Raw genomic sequence first — 19427 nt, forward strand, 5'->3', positions numbered from 1 at the left:
ATTTTTCCTGTCACTTCACTAACACCTGAAGGGTAAGAGCCATAATTAACATTTATGATATTTTCCTCTGAGTCAGAAATAGTTTTGGGGTAATTTTGAACAGAATACGCATTTTCTGTGTGTGGGAAGCTGAAGTATGAAGTACTCTTCTCTCTGACCCCAAATCTTCACTACTAGAAGAGACATTTTAAAGAATCCCTAAGGATAATTATAATAAGCCTGAAACTAATGAGAGAACATCTGAAGAAGTTACTCAGATGGGGATGCTTCTTATTTACTTGAAGGAGTGATGCTCTTTTTGAGGGCCCTCTGCTTCAGCTGCTGATTTGTCTTCCAAGACTGCCAGAAAAAAAACATTAGAAGTACGAAAATAACAAGTTAAGATAATAAATTGCCAATATCAAATTATGTCAGTATTTGGTAGGCCACCGTTTTCTTATCACTTGAGGTCCAGGGGTAAAAAAAAGACACTTTGATCATCATGTCTCTGCCCGTCAAAAACCAATTTATTATTAATAATAACAACAACAACAATAATCATTGCCTTCCTGAGTGGGCAACATTTAGTTGCTGTTGTGAACCAGTAATGCAGTTACCGATATGAGACATTTAGGCATGAGTTGATTCTGTTAAGCATACGTTTGTAAAATAGTGACTCTGCAACAATTTAAATAGTGTCCCAATGAAAAAGAAGTTAGACTTCTCTTGGAATAGGAAGATGAACGGCACAAATTAAACTACTTCTTCAGAAAACTGTGTTTAGAACTTGAAGTGCCTTTTTAGTTCAGTGGTTTTCTATTCTTCTGTAGAGGACGACCTGGCTTGTTGGGCAGAGGACTCCCATGTATCCAGCAGCGCACCCCACACTGTGCGCTCCCCACTGGGGCCAGCAGCAGCCTGGTGGGGTTACACTGCCTGCACACTTGGAGCCATGGTGTAATTCGCCTTATTTTGAACAAGACTTATGCTTTATGGTCATATTAAATGCAATATCTTAGTATCTGTTAGCAAGGGTGATGTTTTTCCACCACATAAATTGAAAAATAAGAAGTACAGATGATTCCTGTCATTCAAAGTCCAGCTGAAACCAGCATCTTTGCTTTTGATTAATGCCAGACATAACTGTTCAATCAGTCAAGGCTATTTAATTTTATTTCATTCTTTGTAACTCTGCTGCTCATACTGAGAAGTGTTCCTATATATTGATTCGTATGTGTTACAAGAAGATAAAATTCCACTTGGAGGCCTTAGATGCAATGATATTGTTTGGAGGGTTTTTTTGGTTTGGGGTTTTTGGGGGTTTTTTTGGTAGTATATTATCTGTCAGTCTAGAGAGAAATATTGTTCTTCCTGCAAACTTCACGCTCAATAGCCTGAGTCCATTTCAGCTACAACACAACTTTCAGTTTCTATCAAACACTTTATCAGTCTTCTCTCTTCTCCCTTGAGATTTTTTTTATTTGGAGAAATTCTCTTCAGCATAAGACCTTTTATCTATACCATTAGTTTTCTCTGAAACTTTCTGAACTGAAGCAAAATAAAACTTAACACCAGTGGTAAGCAGACAGGTTGAATGGTCAACTTAAAAATCCTCTTAGGCAGTCATCCTGTCCCCAGTTCAGCCTCAAATTAAGGTTGGTAGATTCTACAGCATTGCTTCTGTCTTCCTGTGCAGATTTTTTAGCTTCAAGCAAGAACCATGGGTCCCTCCTGTACTGAACAGGGGCATGGACTTAGCAAGATACTAGCCTTATTCCTCAAAGAGTTGTTATGAATTATAAAATCTAAATCCATTCTTGGCTGATTGCCAAAGGTCTTGAAGTCAGTTTCTATGCATGAAAACTCAACATACTGTAAAATTACTGTTTAGATCCTGTCCTTTGCTCCCAGCAGTTGAGGGGTGAAGAGGGAACAGAGGTGCACGTAACTGGAATTGGAAATGCCTTACCTAAGCATACTCTGGGTATTGGGGAGGGGGGGGGTTGGGAGGATGACACATAACAATGCACACTATGCTCTATGTTTAAAAATCTACACAGAAATCAATCCAAGGTTTATTTTTGTTGAAATTGTGCTAATTCTCTCCAGTGAACACCAAGAAGCAAGTATTATGAATGTGATTTCCCTTTCACTTTACCTGGACAGAGCATCTGCTTGTTGCAGTGAACCATGACCAACCCCAGGGCCAGCCCCAAAAGCCCTGAGCATTCATAAGGCTGGGAAAAATACATAAATCCATGCCTTACCTTGTAGCTGCATATCTCCCTTCCCCATATCCAGCTGCTTTCCCAGAGAGACCCAGAGCCAGCTGTAGGTTATTCGGCAGCTAATTGGCCTATGTTACTCCTCCCTGCCTACCCCTTCCTCCATTGGCTGTAACCCCTTCTCCCCACCCCAGTAACACCCCCTGGCTGATGTATCATTGGTTACTGTGAGTTTTCTGTGCCTCCTTGTCAGGGTACAAAAGCAACCTGCCCGGCACGTGGCTTGGTCTCTCCTCGTGGGTTCTTCAGCCTGGAGTAAGCTCTTCTGCCCCCCGAGAGGCCCTCTGCTTTATCCTACCTCCTTTGCATGCCAGCCATTGGGAGTGGGGCAAACCCAAGCTGGAGATTCGCCTGTTCCCCTGTGCGCCATGATCAGACTCCATCTGTCCTTGCTTGGGGCAGGCAGCAGTTTGCGTGGTACCAGGACAACATGCTAGCTTGGGAAGGTACCATTGCATCTGCTAAAGCCAGCAATTTAATTCTGAACTGGAGGTTAAATGAGATATCAAGTTAAAATTTAGTTTTTATAGAGGAGATCAATACATTTTGCTTCAAATTAACATTTTGAATCTAAACATCTCAGTTTTATTCATGCTTCCTTGCTGAATTATTTTTTTGATAGTCAAATATTTAGCTGGTAGGCATGTTTTGAACACTAAAAATTTAAGGTGGCAATCAGAATATGCTTTGGCAATAAATCTTGTTTTGGGAGCCATTCTAATTCACTGTCAACATAAAGCTTTTAGTAATAAGGGTTGTTAAACCCTCCCACACATAGATGAAGTGAGACTTCTGGAGTTAGAAAATTGTTCAGCTTTGTGCCCAAAGCAAATGCTTAGAAGAGTTGTGGTTTTACTACCCATCATTAAGAGGAAGTTAACTGGACAGCCTAATCACCTAGCAGCTTCCACTAAATTCTTTAATGTGCCTTTGAAAATCTTTTCTTTAATGTAGAAATATCAATGTGTAAGGAAATGTTTTCCTCAGATGCTGCCTTTATTGTGGGCAGCCAACTCACAGAATCTTTAAAACTTCTAGGGTATACAGTATATTTATTGAATGAACTATGCTGTATCTTAGGGCCAACTGCCTTTGCTGTTTTCACTTGAGTATCACTTTGGTGGCATAAGGTTTGCTGTTGCAAACTTGTTGGCAATACTTTTTTTCCTTACTGGAAAAGTTTGGATGTGGGAATAGAAATTCCTCTTACTGGAATCTAGGGAAAGAGAGGAGATATCATTGCTGTGCTGTTTTGCTCCCTCTCAACCTTTCTTCAAATTTCAGGTTCACAAGGTATTTTGCAGGTTATCATTGTGCCTCTGTATGTTCTGTTCCATTACTGTCCTAACGGGGTGACCATCCACTGTTGGAGAATGGTTAGAGGATCAGGGACACGGATCATTGATAAAGACAGATCAATAAAAGAGCTGTACAAGCAAAGGCCTGCATGAGAAAATGCCGGTGTGAGAAACAGGCCTGAGAACCAAAAGGGAGTTTTAAGGAGGTACAGTGCTGTGCTGGTAAGATGTACTGACCATGAGAAGGGAGGAGAACTTTGATTTCTCAAGTCTAAACATAAATAACAGAAGCTTGCCAAATGTAGTCTTTTATCTAACCCAATTATGTAGAAGTAAGGATGCACTTTCGTAAGTTTAAACCAATTAAAAGAACTGATAAGCATATACTCTCACACTATATAAGTGCCTCTGTATTGCCAATAAACGAAGCTTGCTTTATCAATCACATTGATTGTCTGCATGTCTTCCCCCCGCCGAAGTCAGCAATTATCCACTTAGTGCATTTTTGTGCATCAAATCTCTCTTGAAAGAACTAAATAAGGCTGATTCAATCTTCATTATTCTGCTACAGGAACCAGCCCTGTACCCCTGCTACATCTTTCAGTAATGCATCGCTACCTCTCGCTAATGCTCTTCCCAGTCCACACACTTCCTCTTTCAATTCTTAACTTTCAGGCTTAAGCACATGTCATTTTACAAAGCCCTCAGAATCAACATAATTCCTAAATAAAATCTTTGGTTTATCTTATCAAAGAAAGATATTAAGCTAACTAGCATAGTCTAACTTTGATAAATCTGTCGTATTTAATCCAAATTGTATTTCCATGGTTTGTTTTGAAGACTGTCATGCTATTGAGTCTAAATTAATAAGTTTGTAGTTGCAGAGAACATTTTTACTTTCCCTCCCTCACAAAATATTTCTACTCCCAATTGCACAATGTCCCAGGTGACCTGGTGAAGTTATTCAGTCACCTTATAGACAGACTTACAGTTTCTTAAGTAATTTTTAGGCTCTCTGATGAAAATTACCCCATGTCTTGGTGCAGATGTATTGTTTAGTTCCTGTTAGGTGGTTACTGTCTATCATTCCATTAGCTTTTACCTCTTTCTGTGCAAGAAACGTAGTTCATCTTAATGAAAACAGAGGTCGAGTATCATTGACATAGGAAAATTTATGTGTATCATGCTAATCTTGACTCTGCATTTATTGCGTTTTCATTTACATGGTTAAAGAACTTTTTCAATATTTCCTTTCCAAAGTGAAATGCTGTTTTGTCAGCCTTCTGTTTGTTTCTAAAGTTCATTACTTTAGTTCCTCTTCTCTCTTGAATATTCTCAAAACCTCTATTAATTTAATGCTGTCTGGAGAGAACCTGAATTACTGTTTCACTATTTGAGTTCACTAGTTTCTGTCTACTAATTTAGTTTTCTATAAGAGAAATAAATTTCAAAAGCCAAACTTAGGGAGCTAAGAAAGCAACTCATTAATATCCCCAGTTTTATAGGGTGCCTAATTTAGGCCTAAGAGGCCTAAATTGTTTGTGTGTTTGGCTGTTTTTTGTGGTTTTGTTTTGTGATACAGTCACTGCAATATAAGTCAAAAGAAGAATAATATGGTATATAATTAGGCCTATAATTATTTGTGGAAAGATGATCTATCAGCAGTTAAATTCCTGGGTTTTGTTCCCCTTAGCATCATTATCAATACTATATAGTAACCTCCAAATGTTACATAAATTTCACAATTCTAATTTGTGTGAGTTCCTACCTGACAGATCTTTGAGGAACTCTACATGTATCCGAATCTGAGACTCCTTTCAGTTTTTCCTTAATGGTGCCAACTTTTGGCTATTTATGTCACAGTTCTTTTTGGCATGGTCACCAGTTCACCATGAACTTAGCTCTGTTTTACCGTCATTTCCAGGTATACAATTTCCAGATATACTTTATAGTTGCTTTTATTCATGTAAAACTCTTATATGAATAAACCTTCAGGAGAGGAACAGGGAGGAAAAGACATGGGAGAAATGACACCTTGTGCTTCATAATTGCTGCACCTAGGACTTCTCAGTCAATCCTTTTTTTTCCACAGTTTCCCTTCCTCTCTTCTTGGGACCTTTCCTACCTGTTTTTGCCTCAATGTAAAAAGTTAACGACTTTAATTATGATACAACCAATTTTCTGTTGGTTTGGGTTTTTTTTTCAATTTTTTTCATATGCTGGTCATCTCAGATTTCAAATCCAAGTTAGTTACTCCACCATCGTATTAGCTCAGGAACAAGCACCAGGCAGCTTCAATGAATGGCAGGAACTTCTCCACACCCAGACATAGTTCAACTACTGCAAATAGTGACCAAAGGAAGAAGGACTTGTGAGACTATTATCGAGAATGGGTCAAGCACACCGTTCTCCACTTTCCTTCTGTCTCTAATTCCTGTGTTTGCTGTCGCTTTTATTTTACCTCCGTTGTGAAAACCTGCTTTGTTTCCTTCATTATGTGTGGCAGCTGTAACTAGCAGGCATTTGTCTTCAATCTCCGACCCTCAAGACTTGTGCCCTCCTCAGAACACGAGTGTATGCATTTACTTTAAGGATTGAACGGCTTTAATGATTAACATCCTCTTCTCAAAATCTGATTTTGCCTTGACATTTTCCTTTTCCTGTCAAGCTTCTGTATGGTTTTTTTTCATCCATTGAAGTAAATACACTTTAGAAATGTTTTTCAGTTTATAAATAAGCCAAATGAGTCACAGAGGTAAAAATGTGCTAGCTAAGAACATTCACCAGGTCAGTAACAGCTAAGAATAAAATCCAGGTCTCTTGACTCCAACGTATGTTGGATCACCCTACTTTAATGCACTGAAATCAGTAAAATGGATGACTTGTTAAGTTGCTAGTTGGTACACACAAGAATGACAGGAAAAGGCATTTAAGTTGGAGCACAAGCTGCTGCTTGTATATGTGATATACTTGTTGGCTAGCCTGTAAGTTAAAACAAGAGCACAACAAAAATTTCTAGGTAATTGTGCTGTGGGTGCTATAGGTGAATTTTTTCTTTCTCAGTATCAGTTACATGTGTACATTTTTGTTGCTCTCCAGAGCTCATGCTTTGTAAAATGGGTTGAGATGATAACTCATCTTCCACTTGCCTAGCCAAGAGTACTTGGCTTCCTGTTTGAATCATTCTCGATGTATCTTCTTGCAACTGAGTGCATGTGCCCTGAGCACACCTGGTCCTCACTGCAACTCCTGAGGCTAGCAAGGCATGTGACCTTTACTTCTGCCTAGTAACTTGGTCTCTAGGAGGGCTGCCTCAGTCTGAAGGAGCTCAGTCGAAGTCATTTGCCGTTTCTGTGAAGTTGGGCTCAGACAGAAAGAGAGACAAAGGACATTTTGATGTTACAATCAGTTAAAGCTCAGTGCATGGTGTGGGATTTGATGGCCTGAAACCAGGAACATCTCTGTTGTCAGATAATGACTGCTAAATTAAATTCAATAACACATTATAGGAGGACAATCTGATGATTTATTGGTACTCAGTTAGGATGAGAGAGAGGAGGTGAGGCTTCAAGCCAGATTCCTCAAGCCTACCTCAGGCTGTAAAGGCAGGTGTTAGTTTGTTGCTCTCCTGTTGGCTTTGTTGAATTTATTCAAGAGCCGCTGCTTAAGGCTATTTTTCTGAGTCTGTTCTACAGCTTAATGCCTAGGGCCTTCTCTCGAAGTACAAGAGTGGGTTTAAATTTCAGCATGAGACAACTGAAGCAAAGTCTCTCATTGCTGGGGGAAATGCCCTGCCTTGGGGATAGTGTGAGAGAGGAAGGGAGAGAGAGAGTCAAAAATAGAAATAAAAATTAAGGAAAGGCTGCTGCCAGCTGTCCTTTGAACTGGATGCCCTTTCAGGCAGCTGTGTTTGAACACCAGTTTTAAGTGTCCAAATACTGGAGTGGCTTTGACAATGAATCTCTTTCATAGATCCACTTAAATGCAGCAATAAGTTCATAACTATATTTTGTGAATAAAGTTGGATTTCAAATACACTTTTCTCCTCAGAATTCTGTTGTCACTCCCTGTCTGGCATGCTGGCTGTTTTGAAAGACATTCTACTCATCTAGCCAAGGTGTTTACTTGTATTTCATATTCTCCTTCTGTCCTGTTCTAGATTTGACCTTTTCACAAAGGTACTTCATAAAAGAATTCTGGGTATAAAGATTGGATGAAGTCAGATGACATTGGCTATTGGCAAGTTAACTACTGTTTGCCAGATTTTTCAGAAATATGCATGGAAAAGGCTTGCAGGTGACTCTTGAGAGATTCTGTTATAATCAACATAGAATTAGCATTTCAAATATGACTTACTGATACCTAGGTGTGATGAAAGTGGAAGTGAAATCTGAAGCAAACATATTGAGACGCCTGACAGTTTATGCTCTTTATTTTAAAGCAGGTGGATGACCACCATTTATGAAATAAAGCAAAAAGATCCCCAGTTTCAGACAGATGCAAAAAAGTGCCATCTCTTCAAACAACAGACTGGCTTGGTGTTGGTATGCCATCATAATCATCTGAGTAGTGCTGATACTGGTCAGTAAGAAGAGGCTGATGCAACTCATCCTTATTTTTCTTGACACGTACGATACATGCGGCAGCAGCAAAGATAATTGCAACAAGAACCAGTGCAGTCACTATTGCAATAGTTATCATCTCTGTGACATGGAGAGCCCGACCTACAAGAAGGAAAACAAAAGGCAAAGATATTAAAAGCAAATGTCAAGTATATGGATAAGTATCAGAGGTTCAGACTGAAACTCAGCATTTGTCATTATTCACTGAGCTGGGGAGTAGAACTAATTCAAATCTTGTTTGATAATTTTTGTTCAGAAATTAGAAGATTTAGTGAGAAGTTTTAGTCTATCTTGCTCCTCTCTAAAATCTGTCCTGGACCTTTCTCATGCCGCCTGGTTTGTGAGGACTTGCATTCTCTCTATGAGTTAATGAAGCTATTTGACATAGGAATAAGGACGTTCTGCAAGGTTAAGATCCAAATATGAACTTCTCCTAAAATTGAGAACCTCGTGCTGGAACAATCTCTGACCAGTAGCTATACCACATCCCAAACAAATATCAGAAAGTAAGGCAGGAAAGGAGAAAAAAGCCTTTACAAAGACAGCAGATATTGTTGGTGAAATTTGAATAAATGTCAAATGACAAAGATACTATAAAAAAAAAACAAAAAAGGAGAGGAAGTATCTAGGTTGCACAGTTTACCTGGCCACTCGACTTCATAGGTGTATCCCAGGTTTTCTGGTGCAGTAACAAACATTTCATTATTGGTTACTGGAGGCCAGAAAGGCACCATGTTGTACTGTCGGTTGTGTCCAATAGGGGCATTCTCCAGTGGGTATGTTGAGATATCTAAATTTGAAAGTCAAATCACATTTCTGTAAATAAGTTCAAAATAACTTGGACTACTTTTTTTTTTCAAACTCAGGATTTTGAGTACCCCAGTATTCTTTTTCAGTTGTTCCAGATGGATTGGTTTTCTAGTGTGACAGATACAAAACAGACACTCTGCACTGTTGAAAACCAAGGCCACTAGTGTTATCTTTGTTTTTGAATAGAAACCACCAATAAATTTTTAAAAATTCTGCCTGTGTTGGACTTTTCATTTCTTCTCACTTGGAAAAGGAGAAATATGGAAAAGACTTTTTTCTACATTCTAGCTTTGCCTGATTGTAACAGTGATGAACAGCTCTCCCATCAGGAGGACAGTTGATGTAAATTCCAGTGGAAGTTTTGGCAACACTGTGTTAAATCAGAAGGAAGTCAGCTGAATGAAAACAGAAAAACCGCAAACCAAACAAAATCAAACCATCAACAACAGCAACAACAAAGCTCAGAACATAAGAAAAAGAAAGTCCTTCTTGGTTAGATGATGCCAAACCGTGTGATAGATCATGTAAGAACCACAAGGAGATAAAATTGCTCTCTGAAAGCTGAGGTGGGAAAATTAAGTGAGGCAGGTTGTGGAAGCTGCACAAAGAAGTCTCATTTGTGCAGCAACAGTTGTTCTTCTGTAGAAGAAGGAAGAGGCGTATGGATTATCCTAAGAGGAATCCAGTTGTTGCATTGTGCAGATGATTATATTTGCTGCATGATGCATAGACATAAGGGTTAGACTGAATTCTCTCCCTAGTTCACTGATATCAGTCTCCTTCCCTCTTTATTTTTTTTTCCTTCATTCCTTTCAAATCCTTCCTTCTATTCTTCCTTTCTCCCTGTTTTTCACTTCCTCTGTTCTTTTTGGAGTTAAAAAAGCAAGGGCAGGAACAGTAACCATCCTTTAGAAGTATATGGAGATGGTTACTGAATGCTGGTAGTATATTACAAAGGTGGTAAAAATGACAAGAAGAAAATCGTTATTTAGTCCACACAACAATGGAATGTCCTTCCAGGGTTACATTGTCTTTGCTCTATGGAGACAGTATAGTCCCACATAATGTTTCCTTGAATTGTGCCTGGTCTCTCTGACCCGGTCCCTTCACAGAGTGATCTGCAAATGAATGTCAATGGGGTGAGGAAGAGTGCTTGCTCATTTTAACTTTGTCGTTGTTAACTCTACTAACTGTTAAAATTCCAGTCCTCTCTCCTAAAGTTAGGGGCATCTTGCTGTCCCACAAGAAGGAGTTGAGCTCCTGTGACTACAGAGACAGACAGCCACCCATCCTGCCTCTGTCCATGAGAACGTCTTACCTGCAGAATGCCGTCTCAGCCACTCGTCAAAAAGAGCATCTGTAAATGTGTGCAGGAGGACAAAAATGGGATCATTGGGTGATAAATGAGTTTGCCCTCCTGTCCCGTTCAAAAACAGATGAGCCAAGTTGTGAAGACTTCGAACTGCTGGGTCGTATTTTCCTGAAGGATCACTGTACCCTGAATATGCAAACAAAGAACACGAGAATTCCAGTGAAGATTTTGTTTGGAAGCTGCAGTTCAAGATGAATACTTTTTTTTTTCTCTGAAAGGCTTTCATGCTGTTGTGTTGCTTTGCTTAAAACAAATGGGTAGCTAACTCTCTACCTACTGACATTTGAGAAATGTTCCTGGTATGCATAATTTTCAGATAAAATAGCCTTTATAAAAGAATGCTGAGAATGTGGACTTCAAAGCTGCTGGGTTCTACAGCAAAAATGGCCAAAATAAATAACATCCTAGCATGAAAATAGAGGTGTATATTTATACCCTACATATATTTCACCATACTAAAATAGTTGCATGAGTTTTGTAACTGGTTGCTAAAGCAGGTGTATTTGCCATTTATTCTAATGAGCTAGCTGTTATGTTTCCATACATTGTTTCCATGCATACTAGGAACACGTATCAGAAAAACTCACATGTTCTGATATTGTTTATTTTTTCAGAGAAGACAGACTGTAGCTTTGCTAGTGCCCAAAACTCCACAACCTTCATGTCAGGTGTTAGGATCTGAAGCATCATGAAAACTCCTCCTGTGTTTGAGCTTTGGCCAGTTGTTCCAGAGAGGGATACATACAACTAATTGTCTAAAGCCATGTTTAGACACCTAGGTATTGGTAGGCAGGGATCTGAACTGTCACTTTGTTACCTTTTCCTGTTAAAAGCTCTGGATTATTAAAGTATAGAAGAAGTTGTCAGGATACTGTCTGAACAGTACAAATCAAACCTTTAGGCTGTTTTCTCTGTTGGGGGGGTGTGTGTTCTGGTGCCAGTGACAGAGGGTTTAATTTTTAATGCACAGAGCTTATAGAAGAACAGTTTTATGACCCAGAGAGCAGGGCTAGCATGTTTAGCAGTAAATCCTGTACCCAGACCTCAATTACTATTTCAAATACCGTTGCACTAACTATTACCAAAGCTTTCAATTTATTTTGCTTTCTTTTGTTCATTTTAATTCAGATACAAGAGTAACTGCTAGATGCACTGTTTGCTGCATTTAGGGATGCAGTGGCATCAAGCCAAAAGCAAGGACTGTCTGTTTTCGACAAAAGCAATTTATTAACTATGTTTCAGGAACCTAAATTGGTTTCTACTTAGTATACCAGCAACAGAATCTTGAGACTTTTGTGCATTTTAGGAGACATAAGCTATAGCTATAATGTAGTTTATCCAGACCTTATTTCCACTTAATACTGAGCTAATACTTAATGCTGAGAACAATGTGTTCTTATTGTCCAACAGCCTGTCTCCAAACTCATACTTCCAACAGGAAAAATGGCAAGTCTGCTCCTTGACCTATTTGGAGTTGTTCCAGGTCTATTTATTTGCCATGTTTACCTTCTACTGTGTTACGGAAACTGTCTGTTGAATTGGAATAGAAAGGAGGAGTGTCAAATACACCAACTTCCAAACACTGGGCAACATCCTCAGGCTCTGGGAGACGCTGTACCATAGGTCGTGCTACATTTCCAGCAGGATTTCGTCGTATGGGACCACCCTCAGTGCCTGGAAATGGAGAGAAGAGAGAAAACAAGGTGCAGAGCAGTAGGCCACAGAATGAATACTTCTCATGACTGAACCATGGAGAAAAAAAGTCCCTCACAAGTGACACACAACTGAATGAACCAGTCAGTTCCTTATGTCAGGCAAAGAATCTCCATGGGGTCCTGTGTTCTGGATTCTCTGCTCCAGGATGTAACAAGTCATCTACAAGCTTCTTACTGAGGTTTGTTGTTCTCTAAGTGATTTAGGAAAATTTTCTACAGATTTTCAATGTGATTTCCTGATGAGACCTAGGCCAAGATTTATGAGGATGTCCTGATAGGGTAGCTGGGGAAAAGATTATGTAAATGACTAACCCAATATTGGGGGGTTCCTATTTTTTCCCCTATTTCCATGACAATGCTTATATAAGAAACTTACTGGAATTTTTCAAACTCCTGTAATTTGGTTGGGTGTGTTAGAATCTGGTATTACATTCAAATCATGGTCCACATAATATAGGGAGTTGTTAGATGTTCTCATTTTAGGAGCAGAATGGCATAAAGGTGATAAGTGGAGTAGTCAGAAGAAAACTTAAGCTTCAGTTAAGAAATAACACTGCCAAACTTAATGATTTATGGTGCAGGAGATGATAGGTACTGCATAAGAAGGGAGCGCAAAGCATTTACATTTTCTTGTGCTACAAGCTCCCGATAGTATGTATTGTTTTAACAGACTGATGAAACATGGATCAAGAATATTCAAAAACCACTTTAAGACTTTTTGTCTGGGAAAAAACACTGCAATGTAAAGTATTATATTTATTTATTATTAAGAGAATTTTCTCTCCTGATATCTTCCATCATTCATACTTACTGTTACAGATGGTTCCCAAAGTTTCATAATCTTCTACATTTTCACATAGCACTCGCCACTGAGAGAAGATTGAGTTCTGGCTTATAAGAGAGACATCAAAATTGCTTCTAGCTCCCATCAAGTCATCTGAGCAGATATCACATGTATTTTGTCCTGTTGCAAAGTTCCAGTAGGGCAGTCCAAAAGTGGGGTCCTGTAGCATGTTCTAAACCACATAAATATGGTGTTACTATGTGTGTGACACAGACAGCTATAATATTTACTGCTAGAAAAATGCTAAAAACCAGCTAAATACATCTTAGTAAAAGTCAGAATCCTGCCTCATAGAGGAGAAGAACTCTATGGAAAATTCATGTGGAAGCTTTTGGTAGTTTTTCACATTGATACCTTTGTTCAGAACAGAGAGCTGGACTACTGAAATGAGTCATGGTCTCCTTCACTAATAAGACAGTACCTTTTCCGTGAAACCATACTGTGAGTTGTAAGAAACATAAATTAACACTAAGCCCCCGTTTTCCAAATATTTTTAACGGCCTGTCAGCAAGAGCAGTGTTTGTAGTGCACATAATAACTAGGTGGACTGTGGAACAACTGAAGGAAATGTAAAGAATAGGGATACCAGCTTTTCCAATTGCAATTGTTTGGTTCAGGTATGGGTTGGAGTTGAACAGTTCTGGAGTTAGTGAGGCAAAATTACTTTGACTAATGATCAAGTCAACTGACATAAATAGGAATATATATTAAATCACAGAGAAATAGAACTTCTCAAGGCTTCCACATGGAGAAGTGCCACTGATGACAAATGTGTGTCTTGGAAAGGACTTTGTGCCTCAGCTTGATGTAAAGCAATTAAAGCTAGTGAAAACACTGAAGTGATTTCAGACACTATTTAGTCCTGACCTTGAAAACTTAATTCTTGCTTTTTTAAGAAGGGTGATTGTCCATAAAATTCTATACCCTTTTTATGAATAGGTCGGAATGAGAGAAGAGAAAAAAGAGAAGCACTAATTTATGGAGCAGCTTATAACAAAACACTGATTTCTCTAACCAGTTACACAAATAAAATGTGATTCTGAATCCCTAAGCCATCCCTGTTATCACTTCAGAGTTTCTTCTGCTTTGATTAATGTCATTCAAGAATCATGGCCTTGAGATTAAAAACACCACTGGAAATAATATTGTTGGTCCAATAAAATGTCTTATATCTAGAATATGTTATATTTTTTTCCAAGAGATTTTTATGGAAATTTTACATTTTCTATTGCTCTAATTAAAATACTATTTTTAACATCTCTATAAAAATGACAGTCTGAAGCCTAAATGCACTCTATTAAATTTAGTGTACCAAATTAGTTACTGAAGTTGAAGCAGAATTATTTCAACACGTAGGAAATGGTGCTCTCATTTTTTGCCTCTGTAATATGGAGAGAAGTTCTTTAACTGTACAAAACATAGCATGAATACCAGCCAACATTAACACGAACTTCACCTGCATGTCTCTTTCAAGCTGCAATAGATGGTACCTATGCCATGTGACAAAAGCTGGTCCCTCATGAGAGAAATCAACTCCTCCAAAACTCTGCTGCCCCGCACCAAGGAAAGTCTTCCTGACAGAATAATAATGAGACCACACAAAGTAGTTATAAATGGAGATATTCTCGAACTGAGGTGTGTTGCCATCAGGTCCAAAAATTTCTTCACGTCTTCGTGTGGCAATAACGATGTCAGGATGGACTGTCATCTTGGCCTGGTGTAAGGCATTCACAAAGCGATTCCTTTCTTCTGCACTTAGATCCAAAAGATTCCTTCTGACTGTGGTAATACAGAAGAAGCAAGTTACCAAAGTAATAGACACTCAAGTCTGATCTCACAGAACTTACTTATTGCGTTCCTAATAATTCTGGATAAGTCCCTTTTTCTTGAAGAATTCACCCTTTTTTTTAATTGGGGAATCTCACTGAGAATAAATAGAAGATGTTATTTATTTTGAGAAAAGCTGAGGTAAGTTAAAATAAAGCCCCAGTCCTTGCAATTTTAGTGCTTTTAGAAGTACTGTTACAGATCATCTTTCCATCCTGCCAGAGAAAAGTTCTTGGTCATACAAATATTTCAGAACTTCATCCAATATACTTAAGGTTTCCGGTGGTAATAATGTACAAGAAATGAATACTATAAACCAATTTATAATAATCAGAAACTGTCTGTTTGGCAATTTAATGAAGAATTAATTTTTTTATTCTTGAACCTTGTAGGAAAAAGGGCAGATTCACCAGTGAATTATTGTGAATTTCACATAGTACAGATCTCTTTAATGTCATTACCTGACGTCATTAACAATTGCCATATATTAATCCTTTTTAGAGGTATATCTCAAAATAATAAAAAAACCATTATCCACATATAGAGAGTGAAACAAGGAAGAAAACTGGCCTGTTGAAATACCAGTATTTCAGCAAGAAGTACAGAGTTCAGATCACCCCAGTCCTTCTTTCACCTGGTCTGAGAAGATTTCAGGCTAAGTTTAGACTAAGATGAGGATAGAAATCCTCACAGTTGTTAGTCAATATTTACTTATTGTCATTATAAAAAATACAGTTAAAATCTGTAATTGTCCAAGGGATAGATTATGTTGATACAAGTAGCAACAGATATTCAACATGAATCTATATGAAGAAGAAAAGTGAATTACATTTCACTAAAAAACGTTGATTCAGTGAGAGATATTTTAGCTTTTGGGAAGTTTGAAGAAATGCTTTCATGAAACAGGAATGTCATCCAAGGACTGCGTATCCTGAAACATGCTTTTCTGTTTTGCAGAACTGAACTGACAGGCTAGCCCTCATCACTGAAGTGTTGCATTTTTTGTTTTTGTTTTTTTGTTTGGTTAGTTGGTTGGTTGGTTTGTGGTGTTTTTTGTAGTGTTTCAAGTAGAGAACTATTTACATAGGCATCTTAACATTTTCATTTTCCAAGTATATGCCTGAGCCACAGCAAAAAATTGTGACTATTAATGGAGTTAGTCATGAACTGAGAAGATATGAAGACACCAAACTGCATTTTACAGCAATTTAGTATGGATATGCCAACAGTAATCCAGTAATTATTTCTAAAATCTGAGCAGATGGGGCCAGGTCTATAAATGGGCAAAAGAGATGAGCTCAATGTGGAAACTTAAAGCATAATAAGAAACTAATTTACTCTTTTTAAACTCATGTTATCATGTATAATATATCTGATTTACTTGGCATTTTAATGCATTGTAAAAGATTTAATGAGAGAAGAGTAAGAAGTGCTCTTGTACATTCTAGAAAATTAGCTAAAACTGCTGTTTGCCTATCTCTAGTTTTACCTTGTTAAATTTGTGTGTGTTAATATTTATCTCTTGGTTATTCTTCAGAGGTATTATCATTATAAAATAGAATAGGCCTGAACACCAGAGAGTGCAATCTGGCTTAGCAGACCCAATTCAGATGTAATACTTTCTGCTTTCTAGTTTAGTTCTTGGAGCTCGAAGGCTGAAAATAACCAATTCAAATATATTTTTCATAGCCATCAATAAATTATTATTAAGGAATTGTTAAAATTTTGATTTGGTAAGTGGTGCTTTGTTAACCCTTGTTGGAACATGCTCTTACATTCATGGAATATTCCCTTATGTGGTGAAAACGTCCGTGCTGATTTCTGTTTCTGCAAGAGGCACTGTACATTTGTGCTAGAAACCTCTTGTTTCACATATCAGCAGAACCCATTGTTCATTTGGGGGGAATTATGGATTTTACAGGATTTCAATGACATCTTTAAAGTTAGAAGTGTTTAAGGTTAAAAATAAAGATTGAAATCTTGTTCATTCAGATGGTTTTCAGATGAGAACAAGGATCTGTCCCCAAGATTGTTTGTCTTTTTAAATTTACCTATAATATTCAACATTTTTCTAGTCCTGCAAAGATTTAATATACATTTTTTAAAAAATTTAAAGATCTGTTTAGTGGTATGCTAGACTAAACTGAAGCTGGAGAACTCTCAGAAAGACTTACTATGCCCTGGACTGATTCATTTGAACAGTCCATGGTCATGACTTAACGTTTTTAAAGATATTGATAGCGACAAGGAGAGTAAGTATTTAGTGGAACAGGTACATAGTTTAGAATTATAATAAGGGGTTTTGAATGAAAAGAACCGCTGCCTCACAAAATAGTCACGAGGTGTTAAATATGTCGAGGTACATATTATTCCCAGACACACTCACAAACACATATACATGTCTATATATATTGTTTTACTCTTAAATAATTCCAAATAATACTTTTTTTTTTTTTTTTTAATTTATACATTCTGTCCTTTAATGGACTTTCCTAAATTGACTACAGGTTTCTTTTCTTCCTTTTACTGGCTAGTAAATACAAGTAATTGATACATGTGCTGAACAGCTCACCTAGCACTTGCCCTAATAACCTCTAACAGCATACCTTTGCTAAATAAATATAATGGACATTTTGTGTCTTAAAGAGAAGAAATAGACTAGGTACATTTAGAAACAAGCACTGACAACGAGCAACTTTCATGTCATATTTCTGATGCTCTTACCTATACTGATCTGTTGGCTACAGGTAGGTCCAGTCCAGCCGGGTCGGCAAGAGCCGCAGTTGTAGCCAGAGAAGTTCCCGTTGCAGCGGCAGGTTTGGTTAAAGAAGCGGATGGGCCACTGCTCACGGTCATCCCGCCCGTCGTGGATGTACTGTGGGCCGTGGGGTCGCGAGTCGACCGTCACCTGTACGCACCGGCCCCTTCCCGTGGACACACCACACCGGTCAGTACCTGGCCCAAACACAGGGAAATAGTCTGGGCAACACATGCCGCTCCTCAGGGACTCAACAGTTGCGCACTGCCGAGGGAACTGAGCTCCAGCTCGACCCAATGTGCTAAGCAGCAGGAGCAGGGAAAGGTAGAGCAGCGTGGGGATCCGCATGACAGCGGGTCAAGCAGAGCCAGCTTGTTCCCAGAGCTGGCTGTCCACACACGCTGACTTTCCTGTGATGGGACACCTAGCTCCCCCTGTGGAGAGACAGAGAAAGAGAGAAAGAGAGAAAGCAAAATAAAAACAAGTGATACAAATCTCTGGGCTACCCCTTTCACCCTAGAAAATTCCTTCTAACTCTACATTTCAATACTCTGTCTGAGAAGGCAAACAACTCTGATCACAGACACTAATATTCTTCTCATTATCTGCACAAAAGATAGTAACTAAGTAGACCTATATTTGCTCATTAACTTATAAATTCTTCCAAAATATTCATTCACATTTTATGCTTGCTAGACACATTTACTTCACTACCACAAAATTCTAAAACCTATCTAAGGCACCAGTTTTCTGAAACTTTTTTTTCCACCCCTCCTTCCCTCCCCCAGTTCATGCTTTTTCTGCATTTAACTAGTGTGTCTTGTTCTCCCCGCTGTTTTCTTGCTGTTCTCCAATGCCAGCTCCAACATAAAGTGAAGCTATACTTCATGCATTGTACCTGTTTTCTCTTCCTGGTACCTCTCCACTGCTGAGATCTGGTTCTATCTCTGCACGTCCTATGACTGTCTAACCTGAAATAAGCACAGCTAATTTCTCTCCTGGTTCAGTCTGCTTGCTAATCCTTCTTGTACCAACACAGTATGGCTTGGCCTCACCCTCCTTCCTCTCTTAATCCCCTTTCTACTTCAGTGCATTTCTCTAGACTTTAAGTACTTGAACAGCACATGATTTCTTTCATGCTTATCTCCTTGTGATTTTAGAAGTTTTAGCAAAGGTCAGAGACAAATACTTGAATTCAAAACAGATCAAATGTGAAGTCGGGTTTTTGTTTTGGTTTTTTTTTTAATTACTTGCAAAGAAAGGCTCACTTGAAAACAGACAAAGAACACTGGGGAAAATCACATTTAACAGACACTTGGGAAAAATTCTTAAGATGGCATTTTCAAGATCAGGCTGAAGTAAGTGACTAAGATACGTTACTTATAAAATGAAAAACTCCGACCTTAAACTTACATTTTTCAGTTTAACAATTCATTTGATACCAAAGAAAAAAAAAAAGACAATCATCATATTGGAATTTCCTTAAATACTAAGTTCTGAGCAGGTGCTATGAAGGGTAATGAAACAAAGAAATTGACGAAACCCTCTCTTGAATGAAAAAAATGCTTCTTTAATCTTTGCAAGGATGATTTCTGCTGTGCAAAAATAGCCTTATTTGAGCTATTACTGTCTCTCTTAGCTTTCAATAAGGATGGATTTCAGTGAGGTGGAGATATGTCAAGTGAGGTGAAGATATGTCAAGAAACATCTTAACTGGCATCAAGACAAAACGTTAACAAGTTTTCTGGGAAAAGGTTCAATCTCACTGTAGCTGACATCAAGCAGAAAATGGATTACCTACTCTTTCTGCTTCCCTATATGCAAGTCATAATGCGAGAGTGCACCCAATTCTGGCAGAACAAAGAAACAGGTTTTTTGTGCGTTTATTCTTGCCAACCAACCAAGCACCAGAGCAGT

The 19427-nt window shown here is 38.3% G+C and overlaps 1 protein-coding gene across 1 annotated transcript; it reads right to left on the reverse strand.

Annotated features, from left to right (window-relative positions):
• Positions 1–7976: 7976 nt before the first annotated feature.
• On the reverse strand, positions 7977–18593 carry TYRP1 (tyrosinase related protein 1). The gene is made up of 8 exons (XM_048292500.1): positions 18409–18593; positions 17477–17944; positions 14382–14704; positions 12893–13097; positions 11873–12040; positions 10313–10492; positions 8828–8974; positions 7977–8286 (listed from the first exon to the last, which is right to left on the reverse strand). The coding sequence occupies exons 2-8, from the start codon at positions 17856–17858 to the stop codon at positions 8081–8083; spliced, it is 1611 nt and encodes a 536-aa protein (XP_048148457.1). The 5' UTR covers positions 17859–17944; positions 18409–18593; the 3' UTR covers positions 7977–8080.
• Positions 18594–19427: the final 834 nt, after the last annotated feature.

This window comes from Corvus hawaiiensis, chromosome Z (genome assembly GCF_020740725.1).
Source record: "Corvus hawaiiensis isolate bCorHaw1 chromosome Z, bCorHaw1.pri.cur, whole genome shotgun sequence".
NCBI classification, from domain to species: domain Eukaryota; kingdom Metazoa; phylum Chordata; class Aves; order Passeriformes; family Corvidae; genus Corvus; species Corvus hawaiiensis.

Excerpts from the sequence above, each read along its gene's own strand:
- TYRP1 (XM_048292500.1), bottom strand. The coding sequence starts at position 17,858 with ATGCGGATCCCCACGCTGCTCTACCTTTCCCTGCTCCTGCTGCTTAGC. Across the intron at positions 12,041-12,892 it reads TTTGGGAACCATCTGTAACA|GCACTGAGGGTGGTCCCATA; the intron begins GTAAGTATGAAT and ends CTCCATTTCCAG. Across the intron at positions 10,493-11,872 it reads TTTCCGTAACACAGTAGAAG|GGTACAGTGATCCTTCAGGA; the intron begins GTAAACATGGCA and ends TTGCATATTCAG.